The 19,429-nt window shown below is 40.9% G+C and overlaps 1 protein-coding gene across 1 annotated transcript; it reads left to right on the top strand.

Annotated features, from left to right (window-relative positions):
* The first annotated feature begins 133 nt into the window (after positions 1-133).
* Positions 134-13,462, top strand: EMC8 (ER membrane protein complex subunit 8). The gene is made up of 5 exons (XM_065416473.1): positions 134-397; positions 8,781-8,857; positions 12,287-12,356; positions 12,847-12,941; positions 13,262-13,462. The coding sequence occupies exons 1-5, from the start codon at positions 173-175 to the stop codon at positions 13,419-13,421; spliced, it is 627 nt and encodes a 208-aa protein (XP_065272545.1). The 5' UTR covers positions 134-172; the 3' UTR covers positions 13,422-13,462.
* Positions 13,463-19,429: the final 5,967 nt, after the last annotated feature.

Here is a 19,429-nt window from a genome sequence, read left to right as displayed (position 1 = left end):
GAGGCGGAAGCTGGCATCTTAGGGGCCGCCCGGAGGAGCCTCACGCGGCCCGACGGGGAAGCCCCAGCGTCCCCCCCTCCCGCCGCCTATGGTGCCCCCCACCGCGCCGTGAGGTGAGGCGAGGCGGGCGGAGCTGGGGGCCGGCCCCCGCGGCGGAGCAGGGCGCCCCAGGATGAAGCTGACCACTCAGGCCTACTGCAAGATGGTGCTGCACGGAGCCAAGTACCCGCACTGCGCCGTCAACGGGCTGCTGGTGGCCGAAAAGCAGCCGCCCCCGCCCCGCAAGGACCAGCAGCCCCACGGGCAGCCGCAGCCCCACACCCTGTTCGTGGACTGCATTCCCCTCTTCCACGGCACCCTGGCCCTGGCCCCCATGCTGGAGGTGGCGCTGACGCTGGTAAGGAGCGAGAGTAGCACTGGGCCCATCGTCAGCGCCCTCACGGCTCCCCTAGAGCGCGAGACAGGTGGGGAAACTCAGGCAGTAGTTTCAGTGATTTCCCCCCCGAGATCGCGTGTCAGATCAGTGGAAGGGCTAGGGATAGAGCCCGGATGTGGAAAGACTCCCTCAGGCAAAGCTGAAAGGGGGAAGACTCGCATGTGCGCCCGCACAGGTCTACAAAGACACACACCACTTTATTGCTGAGACCCACGGAATGGCCCAAAAACAAAAAGGATCCTGAGAGGCATGTAATGGCCAAGTGAGATCTACTCTACCTCGCAGAAGGGCTTGTAGACTGAGCCGTGGAAAAGCAGGAGTTCATGCAGACAGATGCTCTACACTGTCTGCACTAGAGTTTTTCACTGCTGAAAACTGCCCCAGCTGAAAAGTACAGCTCCTATTTTGCTAGTGTAGACTTAGTGCTGGTCTGTAAGAGGAAGTTGACAGTTATAGCAGTATAATTATACCAGCATAATTCCCCAAGTGGACACACTTATTCCACTTTACCCCTTCCAAAGTGATATAAACTAAACTGAAAAAGGTACTCATATACTGGTATAAGAATGCCCACACAGCAGGTTATACAAATATAACTAGATTGGTTTAAATTCACAACTTTGCTTTTACAGGTATAACTTTCCCATGTAGACAAGGTCTGCCTCCTAGACTAGAAAAAAAACTAGGCTTTTTAAAATGTTAGCTAACATGACTTGAAACACCAGTTAGCATCTAATGTAACACCTTTTAAATCGTGTTACTAGTCATGTTGTAAACAGGTGTTAAACTTTGTTTACATGCTACAAATGGTATTTTAAGTCAAGGTAGGTAATTCTTAGGGAGACAAGGTGGGTGAGGTAATATCTTTTATTGGACCAAGTTCTGTTTGTGAGAGACAAGTTCTCAAGTTTACACAGCGCGCTCTTCTTCAGGTCTGGGAACTGTACTCAGAGGGTATGTCTACACAGCAAAGAAAAACCTGCGGTGCTCCAGCCCGAGCCTGGAAGTCTACACAGCAATGAAACAACCCCACAGCCTGAGTCAGCTGGCATGGGCTAGCTGCAGGTTTTTCTTTATTGTATAAATATACCCAAAGTGTCACAACTAAATACAAGGTGAAATAAATAAATACTACGTAAGTAGTTAACACATATTGCAAGGGACCATTCAAGGTGAAGTGGCCAGTGATATGGGGAGGGGTTAGTGGGTTATAGATTGTTTTAATAAACCATAAATCCAATGTCCCTATTCAGTCCATGGTTCTTAGTGTATAGAAAAGTTATGAATTTAAGTCCCCAGGCTCGTCTTTTGAAGATGTTGTGTAGATTTCCTTTGAGGATGAGGAATGAGAGGTCAGATATAGAGTGATAGTTTTTATCATTTTTCTGTGTGTGTTCATTTGAGAATGTAGTGATTGTCTCATTTCACCCACATAGTTATTATTGGAGCATTTAGTGCACTGAATGAGGTACACCACATGTTGTGATAGGCATGTGTGGGACCCATGGATCTTGAAAGATGTATTGTGGGTGGGTGTTGATCATTGTACCAGTGGAGATATGTCTGCAGGTTTTGCCTCTGTTGTTCTGGCAGGGTCTGGTGCCGCTTTGAGTTGGTGTGTCCTGGTCTGTGGGGAGAGAGCTCATAGGAATTGCCAGACTGGATGAGACCCAAGGTCCATCTAGTCCAGTATCCTGTCTGACAGTGGCCAGTGCCAGATGCTACAGAGGAAGGAATGAGAACCTCACAGTAGGCATATTTGGGATAATCTGCTCCCCATATTATGTGTTATCCTGGTCTCTAACAGAAATTGGCTTCAACCCTGAAGCACAAGTTTTAATATCCCTTCCAAAATCTATTCTTGTGAATTATAACTTTGGCTATTCTTGATATCCATATAAATATCCAATCCCTTTTTGAGGCCTTTTAAATTCTTGACTTCAATGACTTCCAGTTTAATCATGTTTACGTTAAAAAAGCATTTCTTTCTAAAAATGCACCAGTTTTTCCTAGTCAAGACAGGGTCACAGAAACTAAAGAAATACATGTTTACATAAAGCCTGATGTGGTTAGAGCACAGGACTTGGACAGGAGATGAGGGTCCTCTTCCTACATCTGCCATGGATTTGCTGTGACACCCTGGGTAACTCAGAACTTTTCTACATTAAGGAAACTTCTACTGGTATAACTGGTGTAGTTATGCCAAAGCAAACCCCTAATGTATATATGATGCACCGGTGCAAAGTAGGGATTATACCACAGCAGTGTACTGTGATTTAATCCAGTAACATGCCAATGTAGTCACATTTGTGTGAATTTCTTTCTGTAGACAGGGCCTAGTTTAACCCTTCTGTGACCTTCAGATGGGTGAACTTTAAATTCATTCGTGTTTTTAAAGGGTCCTAGGCTCCTTGGATGAAAGGTGTTATTGAAGTACAGTATAAAATGTTATACTGTATTTTTTAAGATGTGTGGTGGTTATAATGTCTTTAAATCAAGATTGGATGTCTTTTTAAAAGATAGGATTTAGCTCAACCACAAATTCTGGGCTTGATACAGGAATTACTGGATGAAATTTTCTGGCCTGTGTTATGTAGGAGATCAGACTAGACCATAACAGTCCCTTTTAGCCTTCAGATCTATGAATAATGTGGTTGCAAGCAGACTGAGCCCTGGTCTACACTGGGGGGAGGGGGTGGGGGGTGGTCGATCTAAGTTATGCAACTTCAGCTATGTACTTAGATGGACTTACCGTGGTGTCTTCACCGTGGTGAGTCGACTGGTGCCGCTCCCCCGTCGACTCTGCCTGCACCTCTTGCGGCGCTGGAGTACAGGAGGCGACAGGAGAGCGCTCGGGGGTCGATCGCTGCCCACCGGGTAGTGTAGACATACCCTGACACCCACCATGACGAGCTTTAAGGAACTTTTGCTCAGGCATCATCAGTTTAAAACAAACTGAAATTGTGACTTCCCAGATTGCCTGGTACTTTGATGTGAGTGTCCCACATTATATTGTTTGTATTGCACTGGAATATACTGAGCTAATATTTTAGGACTGATGTATGCTTGTGGCTTTCATTATATTAAATGTGTACCTCTTGAAGTTATACTAGTCATCAAAAAATATAAATGAAGTATCAGTGTTGATAAGCAAAAGATGTGACAATGCTTAAGAAACAAAATAAGGCTCAGCTTTCAAACATGGGTGCCCAGACACGGATTTTAAAATACCTAAATACACAGATTTTGGCCCAGTCCTGCAAGCTGATACATAAGGGCAGATCCTTGTCCCTGTGTAGAAGCCAACTGACTTCAGTGCGGTTCCATGTGGGTATAAGGGTGCTCTCACTCAGAGCTCCATGACTGGGGCCTTAGATGCTTAGCTACAAGCAGCCAAATTTGAAAACTAAGCCTGTAGTAAGAGAGAATGATGTCTCTTAGTTTTTAAAATGACTGGACACAGTTGTAGAATGTCTAGTTACTGGAGGCTGAAACAGAAAATTTAGACAAAATGAAGGGCCGAAGCCTTTTGAGAAACACCAGCTCTGTCTAAATGAGCTGAACTAGGCGACAGTTTGTATATTTGTTCATTTCCAGTGATTAATTGGTTTAAAATATAGGTAAGTACTCAATTCATACAGATTGCTATATAAGTATGTCAGGCTATGTCTATACGTACAGCTCTGCAGCGGCGCAGCTGTACCGATACAGGTGCGCCGCTGCAGCACATCTGGTGAAGATTCTCTATGCTCTGGTGAAGCGCTCTCCCATCGGTTGCAAGCAACAGAAGTTATGTTGGCGGGAGAAGCTCTGCCCCCAGCTCTGCTCCTGGCCCAGCTCCGCTCCTGGCCCTAGTCACAGCTCTGATTCTGGTCCCGGCACCCAGGGGAGTGTGGACAGATTACATTACGAGTAAGGGGGGCAGGGTGCAACATAAAAAGTTTGGGGACCACTCCCTTAGAGCAGGGGTCGGCAACGTTTGGCACGCGGCTCGCCAGGGTAAGCACCGTGGCAGGCCGGGCCAGTTTATTTACCTGCTGACGCGGCAGGTTCGGCCGATTGCGGCCCCCACTGGCCGCAGTTCGCCGTCCCGGGCCAATGGGGGCGGCGGGAAGCCGTGGCCAGCACATCCCTCGCCCGCGCTGCTTCTCGCCGCCCCCATTGGCCCGGGACGGCGAACCGCGGCGAGTGGGGGCCGCGATCGGCCGAACCTGCCGCGTCAGCAGGTAAATAAACTGGCCCGGCCCGCCAGGGTGCTTACCCTGGCGGGCCGCGGGCCAAACGTTGCAGACCCCTGCCTTAGAGTGTGTAAGTCTCCTAAGTGCAGTGGAGTGTTTCAGTGTTTGGCCTGTATCAGAAGCATTGTTTTTCTGGAGTTAAGATTCTAAACTGTTAGGAAGGGGGCCTTGTTTTCTTAGATCCTGATCCTACAATGTGTGGCATGCAGAGGGACTGCTGCAGCCCCATAGAACACAGCTGACTTCAGTCAGGGCCCTATGTGGGCAAGTAGCTTCCAAGCTTTTTTTAAAAACAAAACACCTAGGAGTTTATGGATTAAAGCCCCAATCCTGCAAACATGCTGGGAGACTGCTGTGCCAAACGTTTTGTTGTTTATATTTTTTATTTGGAGATCCTGGAAAAATTGGGACACAGTGCAATTACAGAATGATTCAACTATGTAAAAAGGTACCCTGGTCATGGAAGATCTTTTTTTTTTTTAATCCAAAATTGGACCCTGATCCTTATGGGTCCACATGTGAAGCTCGTTATAAGATCTGGGTCTTAATCTGTATATTCTGTTTGTTATACAGCTGAAAACTTGAAATATTAGTACATTATGTAACTTAAACCTTAAAATCCTCAATTTATTGCCTTTTCACTACTTCTTATTTGTACTTGGTTATTGATTTTAAAAGTAAAAGACGTGAAATCCCCAACTTTCCCACAATTAATCAATTTTTGCAAGCCCTAATTATAAAGTTCATGAAGATGGGTTGCAAATTACAATACTTGTCAATTTTTAAAAACTTATCAAGAGCCCAAAGTCTCTTTCTCTATTTGTACAAAGGCTATTTATGTAACAGCTCACAGTAACTGCATTGTAGTGGCTTTTAAAATGGAGGCTGTTTTGCATGTAATGTAGCAATATGAATACAAGGAAAATCCTGAGTTAAGGAACCATCTTAAGTGAACAAGTCAGTAAAATTCATGCAGTTAAAGTTGATGTCCTTTTCCAGAAACACCTAGATATCCAAAGGGTCTTGCAGCATTGGTTGAATTTAATGAGGGGATTTTTTTCCCCCCAAGGCCTATTACTATAAACTCTTCCTTGGGCGAATAATCATTACCCTGGAGGTGAATGGACTGCTTATGTGAATGAGGATTTTCTGAGTTATGCATGAGCATCAAATTGAGTTAATATTTTCTAAATCTAATTCTTAGTTCAGAGGATACATTTTCAGTGCCAGCCTTGTCCATTTTAAAAAAGTTCTAAAAATGAGTATTAAAGGAATACCAAAAAAAATCCTATTGATATCAAATGACACTTGAAATGATGTCATAGCTCAATTTCAAATTACACATGGGGAAAGGAACATGTACCAAGCCACATGTGTCCTGTAGGCACAACAGCTTTAATGGAAACATTCATAGTGTTTATCAGGCGTTTTCAGCAAAAGGATTGGAAGGAATAAATTTGCACGATTCTTAATTTGCACATTTTGTTTTGAATTTGAAATCAAGTCATTTTTAAAAAGCAAGTTACGAAAAGTTTCAGTTACTGCCTTTGACTCCCCCAGCCGGTTGTTGTAGTTTTACAACCACACTTTTCTTTTTTTAAAAACTCTCTTTCCTGATGTAGTGCAGTTGCTCTCCACTGACTGGTTATACATGAGCAACAGTGACACAGCCTGTATACTCAGGCCTTATCTATACTCTCAAATCTTTCAAAATCCTTCATGGTTGCAGTACTGCGGGTGCAGCTCCACTTCTGGTAGCAATGGTAGAAGCTCTGGGGGAAGATCCTCTTCTAGAGTAAGCTGACTTCAGTGGAGCTCTGACAGTTTAAACAAGCTGAGGATCTGCCCCTTGGGTATACTGGCCACTGGCATTTTTACCTTGTAAAGCACTTTGACATCCACAGGTGAAAAGCACTATATAAGAGCTAGATATTGTTGTTTTTATCACTTGTCTCATGTTTCTGTTCCTGTTGTCTAATCCTGATCAGAGCAGGTCAACATCAGTGGCCAGTTGATGGTATTGCAACAATGTGAAATTTAAGGAAAAGTGCTAGTGTAAACCTAGCGAAATTGCTGTTAAATTCAGAAAGTTAACAATCTTTGTTTACAGAACAAGTGTTTTCACTGGGTGAAAGTTTACTTTAAAAAGAAAACTGTCAACTTAAAAGTTACACTTGTTTGAAATTGTTTTCAGTAGCATACACAGTAAAAATGTCAGACAAATGTAATTTTTAAATTGACAGTTTCCTTTTTAAAGGAAACTTGTGTCAGGGTTGCTGGCTTTAGTGCCAAGGTTTCAGCCCACTAGCAATTAAAACTGAAATCATAAACCCTTGAAATGGGGTTTATAATTGCTCCAGTTAAGGGCCAACTGCTGTTTCAATGCCAGAAGATGACATTTTAATAAAACATATAAATCCGTGTCATCCCCTGTGAACGAGGGATTATTCACATGGCTTTCTTCTGCTTAGACAGTTTAATACTGTAATTATTCTACTAAATATGAAATTTTTGATTTACAGGATGCCAAAGTTCAACATCAAATACATTTTGGAATCCATTTTAATCAATCTATTTGGGTTTTTTAAAATGCATAGTAACTGGGGAGGGAAGCACTAGCTGTTTTCTCCACCTCCCAAATTTCTGGATTATCCTGGCCTGATACTCTTAATTGTGAGCAACAGGAATGGTAGATGTGTATTTTCAAAACAACAGAGATAATGGACCAAATTCAGAGCTGATATCCATTGTTTTCCAGTTATTTTTTTCCTGCTTTACACCAGGTTTGAATTTGTCCCTTTCATTCAAAAAACTATATAAATGTCCATAGATTTTTTTTTTAAGTATTTGCATATGTGAAGTCTTATTCATAGAACAAGGGACCATTATGATCATCTAGTCCAGTGACTCTCAACCGTTCCAGACTACTGTGCCCCTTTCAGGAGTCTAATTTGTCTTGCATGCGCCCAAGTTCCACTTCACTTAAAAACAACTTGCTTACAAAATCAGACATTAAAATGCAAAAGTGTCACAGCACACTATTACTGAAAAATTGCTGACTTTCTCATTTTTACCATATAATTATAAAATAAATCAATTGGAATATAAATATTGTGATTACATTTCAGTGTATAATATATAGAACAGTATAAACAAGTCATGTATGAAATTTTAATTTGTACTGACTTCACTAGTGCTTTTTATGTAGCCTGTTGTAAGACTAGGCAAATATTTAGATGATCGATGTACACCCTGGAAGACCTCTGCGTACCCCCAGGGATACATGTACCCCTGGTTGAGAATCACTGATCTAGTCTGACCCCCAGTATAACACAGGCCCCCAGTAATTCCTGCATCAAGCCTGTGTTTTGTAGCTGAGCTACAAAATGTTTTTAGAAAGGCATTCTATCTTGATTTAAAGACTAAGTGATGGAAAATCCACCCACCATCCCTTGGTAAATTGTTCTAATGTTTAGTTACCCTCACAGGTGAACAATTAAGAAAAAAGAATTTTGTATTAATGCAGATCCCCCTAGCAACTGGGGTGATTTGGAAGAATGAGACAATAGAATTTTTTTGTCACAGCTTTCAGTTCTTAAATTTAAGGCATCAGTTGCTTTTTAAAGAAAACATTATACAATATAAAAATGTATACATTTTAACACTGTGAACTTCTATTTTCAGCAAAATGGATGCAACTGTCTTGTGAAATGGGGTTATAGTCTCACATCCTGTACATTTCCCTACTTCCCACTGCCACCTAAACACTAACAGAAAATAGCCAGTAACACCTAAAATTTGATTCCAGTGGTTACTCAAGCGCTTCAGAACAAATTCTGTTCTTTGAATTTCAGGCTGTACGTCACAATTCAAATATCTTTTTGTTCAACTTAATTTCATTAATGTTTTATATATCTTTTCCCTAATACTTGTGTTTCTTCCTGTGTTGTGGTTAAGAATATTAGCATTTGGTTAACTTCATTAGCAATTGGCTAAAATGTTATAAGGTTTCAATTGCCATTTTATCCTCAGGAAAGATGTATGCTTTTTGGTAGTTTTGTTGTGTGATTTTTCTGGACTCACAGTTGTTTTGATTACTCTTTCAGATTGATTCTTGGTGCAAAGAGAATAGTTACGTGATAGCTGGATATTATCAGGCTAACGAGCGTGTGAAAGATGCCAGGTGTGTCGATGCAATATCTCCTCCTGTTTACTCTCTCATGCTGCATTTGTACTATGTCAACAAAAATAATTGCACGTATAATCTGTGAATGTTGTTTAACTTTGACAACTGTCATGTGGTTTCACCTTGTTTCCTTAATACTATTAGATATCTGTGAAATGTCTTTTGTGTAGTCTCAAACCTCCATTTTTCCAGAATTACTCCTATATCATAGATGTTATAGAATTGTTGGATGTTTCAGTGCTTGCTAATCAGTTTAACTGGCAGATATCAGGGAAATCCACTAGAATTCACAGATCTATTCATGAATCTATAGATCTTTTAGGAACTCATTTTGAAGTGATTTAATTGCTATCAGATTATTTAATTGCCTTTAATTTTTTATGAAACTCTTTGCCAGCTAGTCATGGAATTGTCTTGCAATGGTACACCATGTAAGTAGAGCACAGAAGTCATTTCTTACTCAACACTTCCCCAAGATTACTCTTTAATAAGTTGTAAAATTTTCAAAACCAGCAGTTATTTCAGAGTCTGAATTCCATTAAAAGTCATTGGGACTTAATGTACTTTTGAAAATGGAATTTAGGCTTCTAATTTACTCATACTGTTTTTGTAAATTTTACCCAAGATGCACTCACTGTAAATTAACTATAGAATTGTAACTGCCATGTGTTAATCCTTTTTTAAAAGTAAAGTCCACTGTAAATATTTTACAACTAAGACCAGGGAAATTTGCATCACTATATTTGCATCACTATAACTACACTGATATGTAGTCATAGTGATGGAAGCGCCTAATGTTGTAGACACACTTTGCCAGTGCCAGAGGAGACTTGAATTGTGTGATTTGTAACTTGTACATTAGTGCAATACATCTACACATTGGGGGTTTGTGCTGGTCTAGCTATACTGATGCCAAAATGAAAACACTGTAGACCGCAAATTTTATTTGCAGTCCTGTCAGAAACACTATGCTTTTTGAGATACAGCAGTGACACAATGAATTTGTTGTCCGCTTTGTGTGTCACTGCTGTAGATTAATACCAGGTTACTTAGGCTCTTTAGTTCAGCAAATAGTATTTTGGGGAAAAGCTTCAAAATCACACTCACTCAGATGCATCTGCAACTGCATACCTTATCTTAAAACTGAGTAATTCTATATTTTCCCTCTCATTAATTCAGCTCATTAAATAATCAATAAAAGTCATCCTAAGGGACAATATTTTAAGTTTACACATGTATCTTGAATATTTTTTCTTCCCATGTTTAAATCATTAAGCATATCCAGTATTAAGACTAATTAGAGGACATAAATGCTTTCATTTTAAATCAATATTAACATCTTGTTCTCAGTAAAAACATTTTAATTTATTCAAGCCATTTTGTTGGAGCAACATTTCTTCTGGTCTTGAGGGATATCTCCAAATAAAAATTCTCATGTCTCTGAAGCTATCAGAGGAGTTGAGAGGGTTTACCATTTGATCAGTTATGATTTAGGTGCAAGCAGATTTTCTTTGGAATCTACTAATTCTAACATAACGGGATGGAGTGGGGGTTACTTCCACAATACTTTAATACTATATATGCTTCAGCATATGACTTGCTAGAGACGCTATGAATTTTTGGAGATGTTGCTGTTGACTTTCACATTGCCACAAGACTAGCAGGAAATATAAAATAAGGCATTTAAGGAACTCTCAGCAGAGACTCTCTCTATATATGTACAATGACTAGAACAGTGCCTCTAGACACCCATAATATTAATAGATAAGGGGTTAAATCCTTCTTACGCAAATGTGCCTATGCCTTTTAGAAATTCTAAACTCACAGTGAAGACTGAATCTGCTGAAAAATACAAACTTCATATATCAGTTTGTCTATATACACTCTCTTTCTCTTTATATATATTATAGTCTGTGGAGGATTTTCTGGTGGTCTGCAGAACTGCATTTCTCAGGTGGTGATGCATCTATCACTTACTAAGTTGTGATGCATTCTTCTGATAATAGCACCGTCTGGGACATTTTAAGACTTTCAGTTTAGTTGGTCCAAAATACCTCTGGAACACACACCTGTCTGCACCCAGCACAGCTTTATTTTGGGTAAATTCAGCTGTGATCAGATTTTCTTCACCAAGGCTAAAGGAGTGGCAAACACAGGACAACAGAACTGAATTCCAAAGTGACCTGAAGGGAGTAAAGCAGCAATTGCTGTAGGCAATGAGGGGAGATTTGGGACTATTAAATGTAAATCTCTAAATGCAGGCAGAAGAAATAAATAGCAAATCTACAAAACAGTTAAATTCCTCCAAGGCCTAAATAGCCACAATTATCCCATTAAAGTGAACTTTTCATCTGACTACTGTTTTAATACTATTTGCTCCTGCAGAGAAATTGTGCATTTGGAATATTGGGAATGAAGGGAAGCTAGTATGCAAGAGGATCTGTAGTAGAAGTTTCACACATAATGGAAGTTTAAGGATCACTGCTCCGGACTTATTAGTTAGAGCAAAGTAAATCCATTAAAGACTTCTAGAAACATAAGAGGAGCACATAACTTAGATCTTCCAAGGGAGTGTGTTTTACATGCACTTGGGTAATTTGGAGGAATATTATGCACTTATTCACTTTAAATTTATGAATTTGTTTGCCAAGATACCCTTGCATCACACAGTGACTGTACCTTTTACTACCTTGTTAAAGAAATATCAATACATTTGCTTACTAGTGGAACTGGGTATTGAATGAGTTTTAGATGTAGATTGGTGAGCAAATTTAGAAATATCCTTTTCCAAGTTCCTGGAAATGGAGCAAAAGATAACCATGATATTCTGGATCTGGTGGGAAGAGGTCAGGTTTTCTAAAGCTTTTATCACTTTTGTTGCTCTCCTCTGGACATTCTCTAGTTTGTCCACTTCTTTCCTAAAGTGTGGCAACCAGAATTGGACACCGTACTCCAGCTGAGGCCTCACCAGCGCTGAATAGAGTGGGGCAATTACTTCCCTTGTCTTACATAGGACAGTCCAGTTAATGCACCCCAGAATATTAGTCTTTTTCACAACTGCATCCCATTGTTGACTCATATTCAATTTGTGATCCACTGTAACCTCAGATCCACTATAACCCCATCTAGACAGTTATTCCCCATTTTGTAGTTGTGCATTTGATTTTTCCTACCTAAGTTTTTATTAGAGAATATTTAAAAATCCTACCTAAGTGAAATACTCTGCACTTATCTTTATTAAATTTAAGTTAAGTTATATATATTAAATTTAATCTTGTTGAATTCAGACCAATTCTCCAATTTATCAGTTTAATATCTTGTTCCTGTTTGCTACAACACTGTTTTTCTCATGTCTCTTCTCAGCTCTTATTTCCTACTGGTTTCAGCTGAAATATATAGTACAATTAACTTGACCTTCTTCTGTAGTCCAAACCAGGTCGCTGAAAAGGTAGCCTCCAGGATTGCAGAGGGCTTTAGTGACCCAGCACTCATAATGGTATATAATTTCATTTATCTCTCTTCTGATTATAATCACAATATTGGAATGAGCGTTTAAATCCCATTTCTTGGCTCTGTTAATAGAGTAATGTGATGACTAACTTGCTGAGCCCTCAGGGTGCCTTGGGGAGTCCCTTGCAGGGCATTCAAGCAACCCCTTTTGGCCAGCAGAGCAGTTACTTTGCTCTAAAGAGAGCCTACTTCTGGCCCTCCTTGGTCATGGAGAGAGTTGCTGCATTCTGTGTACGTGGTGGGAGAGTAAAGAAGGCATTCTTCCAAAACCTTTCATGACATAATGGCTTACCTTCTCAATGGGGCAAAAGCAATGGTGGGCTACAGTGGAATGTTGGTGGTTTAAAAGAAACCACTTTAGACCATTTAAAAATTGGCACTTCAGAAGCAGCAACAAGATGGAACACTGAATGGATTAATGGAGGTGAATGGAAGATGCTATGATGTTCAAAACCACACTGTCATTTGCATGTTAGGTGGATAACACTAAATTTACGATGGAGTGCACAGAACCTGCCATTCATGTGTATGAGCATCATGAAAACAAATGGAGATGCAAAGACCCACATTTGTAAGTAATATGTTCGTATCTAGGTTGTGATAAAGAGATGTTCCTTTGTGTAAATAGCTGTAAAGAGCAAAATTGTCTTATTACACTTGAACAACATAATATAGAATGACCTGGTAAGTAGAAAACAGGCAATAGTTGACCATGCTTTGAAAGCTTTCTGTTTTTCATAATGTTGAGAGAAACATCTAGCTTATAAAAACAAAACTCTGTCAGTATTCTACCTCCTAAGCTGTAGTCACACTGCATAGTGCTTAATTGAAAGAGCTGGTGGAGATCATTTTCCTTGAGAACTATTAATTCCTAGTTATTTTACATTCTAGTGATTATTGTGAAGACTGGTCTGAAGCCCAGAGGATCACCGTATCTCTCTTGGACAGCAAATCCTACGAAACCCTTGTGGATTTCGATAATCACCTAGATGACATCCGGAATGACTGGACAAACCCAGAGATCAACAAAGCTGTCCTACACCTATGTTAGGGAGGCTTCCACTGACTGATTTATGGGCATTTCCACTATGCTGAAGATACTTTAAAAAAATATTTTTGAATGTAAATAGCGCTATCTTCAGTACATTCTGGGGAATGCCAACAGCAGATTTAAAAAGAACGGCATGTCACTTGGAAAAGGTAACGTGCCCATAAGCAGTCAAATCTTTTTAATGAGAATCCGTAGAAGAAATACAAACTGTCAGTTATAGCCATCCTTGTGGATTCCTTCCCAGTTGTAGTGATTGTTGCTATAACCTTTAAAACCAGAACTACTTCTGCTTGTCCAAATTGTTCATATTAAAAAGTTTTGACTAACCTTTTATAATCTTTAGAGAGAGTAATTTTTAAAGATTTATGAAATATATTTCAAAAATGAATCTTGTCCTTAGATGAGATGTTTTTAAACTCTTTAAGTCACAAATGTATAAACAAAATCCAGTGGTAACTGGTCTTTTGACCTGGTTCTTAACTGGCATTATTATTGATGCAGTAGAATAATGCTAACTGCTAAAGATTGTACTCTGTGCACATATTACATTTGTTCTGCAGCAGTTTAGCATATCATAGCTATAGAATAACATATACTGAAAGCAATATTCCAAATGCTGCAGAGATTCCCAACCACGCTGGGACTACAACCACAGTTGTTACCTAAGAAATAGTTACAACCAAGGCCAAAACAAATCTTAACTTTATGGTTTGTGAAAAGGACTTAGAGCACAGTAACGGTTTTGAATCTACTACAAGGCTCTGTAGGAGTTGAGAAAACAAGAGAAGAGTAAAATGCCATCTTGATTATATGCAATCTTTCTATCTGGATTTTAAACAGATACTCTTAATTCTGAGCTGATTCACACATCCATTCAAATAGGACTGAAATGTACCTATCTGTAAATTAAAGGCAACTGATCTGTCTTTAGCATATGGATCAAAGGAACCTTGAAACACTCTAGTTCATCTTAAATCTATCTGTTTATCTAATTAATATCTGTTTCTAACAAAAGTTTACCAGTTGATGGGGAAGCTTTATAGCAGAATTTCTTTTGTCATTTTTATATGTATTATTTTGTACCAGGTACACCAAAGGCATTGTACCTTACCTTCTGTCTCTTTCTTTTAGCTATGTTACTATAGAACTTGTAACAACTTAACCTGGTGAACCTAATGAACTTGAAAGGATAAATTTTATATCATTCAACACTTTTTAACAGTAACAACAAATGGAAGGAAAATGCTTTAGCTGACCAACTGCTATTGTAGCTTGTCCCCCACCACCTGAAAATAAACTTGATGACATGGGGAATGTCAATCAGATACTTTGTGGCATCCTTGGGGGGGTTGGGTGAGGAGAGAAGCGGGTAGGGAGGAAAGGAGCGCAAGATAAGTAGACTCAATTACTGACTGCATAGTGCAGTTAATGCACTAACTTGTCTTTGACCTTGAAAGACCTGAGTTCAGTTCTTAATTAGATCAGAAATTAAGAGAATTTGGTCTCTTGCTCATAAGAAGTATTTGGTACACACACATGTTGCGACATAGTTCGCTCAAAGTCTTTTCCTCGGTTCCCTACCAAAACAAACCCTTCACAATGAAGATCCAGATGCAGTATTTATCTCCTAATTTTTTGCTTTTTTCTTAAAGCAAACTTTTGAAACTTGTGCAAAAAGTAAGGGATGAGATTTTCAAAACCATTCTTGAGTTGACGTCGGTGTGCTCCTATTAAAGTCGATGGGAGTTTTACCATTGATATCAACGGGAACAGAATTAAGGCCAAAATCCCACTCTAAAGTAATAGTTGTTATGAATGAGGATTACAGAAATTAGTGCTCCCTTTGTTTCACAGTGATGATAAACTAGTTTGGAGAAGGATGAAGCAGACATCATTTGGGGAAGTAAAATGCTGAATAGTCATGGCTGAACAAGTGTAACTGAAATCTAGTTGACAACCAGAGAAACATGCTGCTATTCCACAGATTTAAATATACTAGCTAGTGGAGTGTTCACGGTAGTACATGTACAGAAAAAAACATTACCAATCATGCACATTGTATAAACAGAGCTTTTCAAGATGTTTGCAGAATATAAGGCAAAGCCTATGATATGCTATTCTTTCCAGGGACAGATGTTGTTTGCCCCTTTTTGACCTGAGTGGCTAGTCAAAGTTTATGGCCCTGTGGGTGATCCAGTTGGGAGCAGAATTTGGTGATAGTCGGGTATTTCTTCAATGCAGTTTTGTTTATTTACAAAGACTGTACAAAGTGCTGTGTCTCTGAATGCAGAAGGGATCAAATAACAGGAAACAGCTTCTTTTGTTCACCAAGAGCAGCCTTTTCACCCTGCACCCCGACCCAAAAAAAAAGTCTCCAGGTTTTTTCCAGGGTCCAGCCACATGCTTTCAGCTGCTTCTTCAGTCTGTTTCAGTCTATTCTCAGTTTGTGTGTGTTATCTGCTGCCAACGCGCACACAGTCACTATCCCCAGTCGAACCATCTGCCCACTTGGTGCTAGTTTCTGAGCAGACTATTAGGCTCTGCTTCAAGGGTGGCCCCTTAACTGTCTCTTACAATTGACTTAAACGGGGGACTCATTCAGAGATCAGTTTAGAGGTATAAACTGAACCCATAACAAAGTTTCACTTAACTGATAACATTATCCTAACAAGCCACTGGGAATTGAACTGGTTACACGAAGAGTCATTAAACAGCACTGAAATACAAGCTGGTATTTCTTTGAAGCTACAGGAAATGCATTTCTCATTCTTCCTAACTAGATGGCATGTAATCAAGTGTTTGGCCCCATATGCATTCACACACTGTAATTTGCTCTGTCAGATACTCAGCTCTTATCCAGTTAAGGCTTCCCAAAATGCTAAATGTTTTGTAAAGATCAATTTTTTGTAGTTGTCAAATAAAATTAACTCAAAGCCAAATCTGTATCATTGGGGGCTCTAATCTGATAGAAAAGATAAATGCTCTTGCTGAGCGTATTGTTAAACATTGAGACTTTGCTGGAAGGGACAGGAGAGAAGCACCATATGATATCCTCCCCTCCCACCTCTCCCTCTTTTGTTTGCTTGTAGGTTTCTAGTGAGGTCCATTGGACATTTGCCCATCAATAAAGCCAGAGGCTGGTTTTAAACAAACAAAGGGCAGGTGCAGCAGGACACCAATGAGACTTGCCCCGTCACCTGGACAATTTCCATCCTACCCCTCTCATTTGCATTGAAAGCTGGACAACAAGTTATAAAGGTGAACCTTGGACTTGCTTTGATTCATGTTGGTTGCATGTGAAAGGAAGAGAGGAAGCAGGTAATCTCTGTGAGCACGGATCTCTGCCTACATGTTGATCTTGCTGCAAATCTAGGTCACTGATCTGTATGAGCAGCTGTATATTTCTTGGCTTGGGCAGCAACTGCATTAAAGGAATGCAAGGTAACTTTAACTTTCAGGGAAGAAAAAGCTGGTGGGAGGGGGAAAGTCTGCATTCCTATGAGAACCCTGATGATTTTTTTTTACCTCTACTTCAGTGTCATAGCCACCATGCTTCTGGCTGGGAAGACTACTTCCAGAGCATATCCCTCTTTCCTTTATTCCGCCCCAATTGTCTGCCAGTGAATGCCACGCAGAGGTATCTTTCCTCCTCCTCCCATTGACAAATGTCTTACGTTTCTGCTCCTACCACTCTTTTGGACTCGCCAGCCCAAGTTCCTATGATCAGAAATCGAACGCTAGCCCTGCCGCAGTGTCTGTCTGCCTTAGGGTTCTCCAGAATACCCATTACCATTGTATGAGCACTTGGAAATGCAGAAAAGCCCTCCTGGTTGTCTTGGTATTACAAAGCTATTTCCCCTCGATATTAATGTTTGAAAGTTTTGTGATGAACAGTTCTAACAAATAACGAACGTATAGAAAACTGGCACAAAAGGAGGGGGAAAACCCAGCTCAATCTGCTATTTAAAGTGCTGCTTTTGAATAAATATAGGCAATCAGCACCAGAAATGATGCTATTCTGAATGATTTTGAATGTAAAGTGGCTGGGTTTTTTTAATGTGCTATTTACTGCTTTGCAGACTCTGGGTTAGTGGCAGGAGCCATAATGGGCACTAATTCGGGAGTCTTTCAGGGTGAAGATGGGAGCTTGGCTCGCTGCAGCATATGGTTTTGAAGGAAATCCTGCTTTCTTCCCAAGCAGCTGTCCGAGTTGACTTAAGACCAAGGAGGCTAGGTGACATGCTAAAGAGCATGCAGCTCCCATATCTCTGCCCCCTGGTTCTTCTAACCACTGGGCACCATGGCCAAGATTTTCAAAAGTGACTCATTTTGAATTGTAGGTGTCTGGTTTGAGACACTTCAAAGGGACCTCTTTCAAAAAGGCTTGTGCCTTTGCCCTCTGGAAATCAGACCTCTTGAAAGGTATTCCCAGTTAGACACCAAAAAATGAAGGCACCTAGAATCACTGGACACTTTTGAAAGTCTTGGCTGGCATGGCAGTGCCAGATTAAGTAGTTCTGTGTGGGCAGGGGTCTCCCTCTGTAGGATCAAAAGGTGCTGGTAATCAGTAGTACACATGACTGCAAGTACTGTGGCACATTGGGATGGTTGTGCTCAGTGATGGTTAAAGGAATGTCAAATATCTGGTAACTAGGGGATGGTGGTTGGCCTGCAGGGGATGTTTTATCCTATATAATGTAGTTGGCTGTGCTGTAAATAAAGATGAAGCTTTTTTCCTTTCCCGCTACCATGCAATTGAAGTGGGAGGCTGAGCACTTTGTCGGTTTTCTGTTAGCCTAAGCAAATTGGCACATTTTGACCCACGTCTCTTCTTCATAATTCCAGACACGAAGGCTGCCTTGTGCCAGCTTTAATCAGGGTACTCTTTGTAACAGCAAATGTTTATATAAGGAGACGCATGATGCAAAGTGGTTAAAACACAGCGCTTGTCTTTCAGATATCCTGGGGCCCATCAGCATGATAAGAACCTAGATAAATAGAGCGGGATGCCAGAGACTGGGTTCTGTTCCCAGATCTGCCACAAACTTGCTATGAGATCTTGTGCAGATCACTGAGGCTTGGATCCTCAAAGGTATTTAGGCACCTAACTGCCATTGATTTCAGTGGGAGATAGGCACCTAAATGCTTTTGAGGATCTGGGCCTTGGAGCCTATTTTCAAAGGTGTTGCTCCCCTGCAGCTGCCAGGGGGTTCAGTGGATTTGTGGTTGCTCAGCTCTTCTGAAAACCAGGCTGCCAAATTCCTTCTGTTTTCCCATCTAGACAAAGGCTTGGTCCACACTGGGGCGGGGGATCGATGTAGGAAACGCAACTTCAGCTACGAGAATAGCGTAGCTGAAGTCGACGTTTCCTAGATCGAACTAAGTTTACTTACTGCGGGTCCACACGGCGCAGGCAAGCTCCCCCGTCGACAGCGCTTCCTCCTCTCGGCGAGCAGGAGTTCCGCAGTCGACGGGGGAGCGTTTCTGGGATTGATTTATCGCGTCCAGATGAGACGCGATAAATCGATCCCAGAAGATCGATCTCTACCCGCCGAATCAGGCGGGTAGTGTGGACCTAGCCAAAGACAGTAGAGACAGTGGTGTGTGATGAGGCTTAACTTGCTAGTGTTTTATTTGTATGACAGTGCAGAGAGGCAGATCCCAGTGAGGCTGGGTGCTTACTAACCCCTACTGAGAGGCAGTCCCTGCCCCAAACAGCTTACAATCTAAATGGAGAAGACACAGAGAGAGGGTGGAAGGAGAAAGAGAGGCATGGGCTGCCTCTGTTTGTAAAGTGTTTGAGATCCTCAGCTGGAAGGTGCTATCAATGGAGAAAGAGTAAGTGAAATGTTAAATGCAGGAAGCTTTTAATAGTTGGTAACTTGAATCTTATTGGAACTTGGAAAATGTTCTTGAGATGAAATCTGCTTGCCCTGCATTTGTGAGCAGTGCTTCTGCTGTACATGCTAATGTAGCTTCTGGAGAGGAGCCTAATGGGCCTAAGCCAC

Source organism: Emys orbicularis, chromosome 14, assembly GCF_028017835.1.
Source record: "Emys orbicularis isolate rEmyOrb1 chromosome 14, rEmyOrb1.hap1, whole genome shotgun sequence".
Taxonomy (NCBI): domain Eukaryota; kingdom Metazoa; phylum Chordata; order Testudines; family Emydidae; genus Emys; species Emys orbicularis.
The sequence above is the reverse complement of the archived record's forward strand: the minus strand, read 5'-3'. Positions and strand labels throughout refer to the sequence as shown.

Coding starts and splice junctions, on each gene's coding strand:
- EMC8 (XM_065416473.1), top strand. CDS start 173: ATGAAGCTGACCACTCAGGCCTACTGCAAGATGGTGCTGCACGGAGCC. Junction 398..8,780: donor TGGAGGTGGCGCTGACGCTG/GTAAGGAGCGAG, acceptor TTACTCTTTCAG/ATTGATTCTTGGTGCAAAGA. Junction 8,858..12,286: donor GAGCGTGTGAAAGATGCCAG/GTGTGTCGATGC, acceptor CTTCTTCTGTAG/TCCAAACCAGGTCGCTGAAA.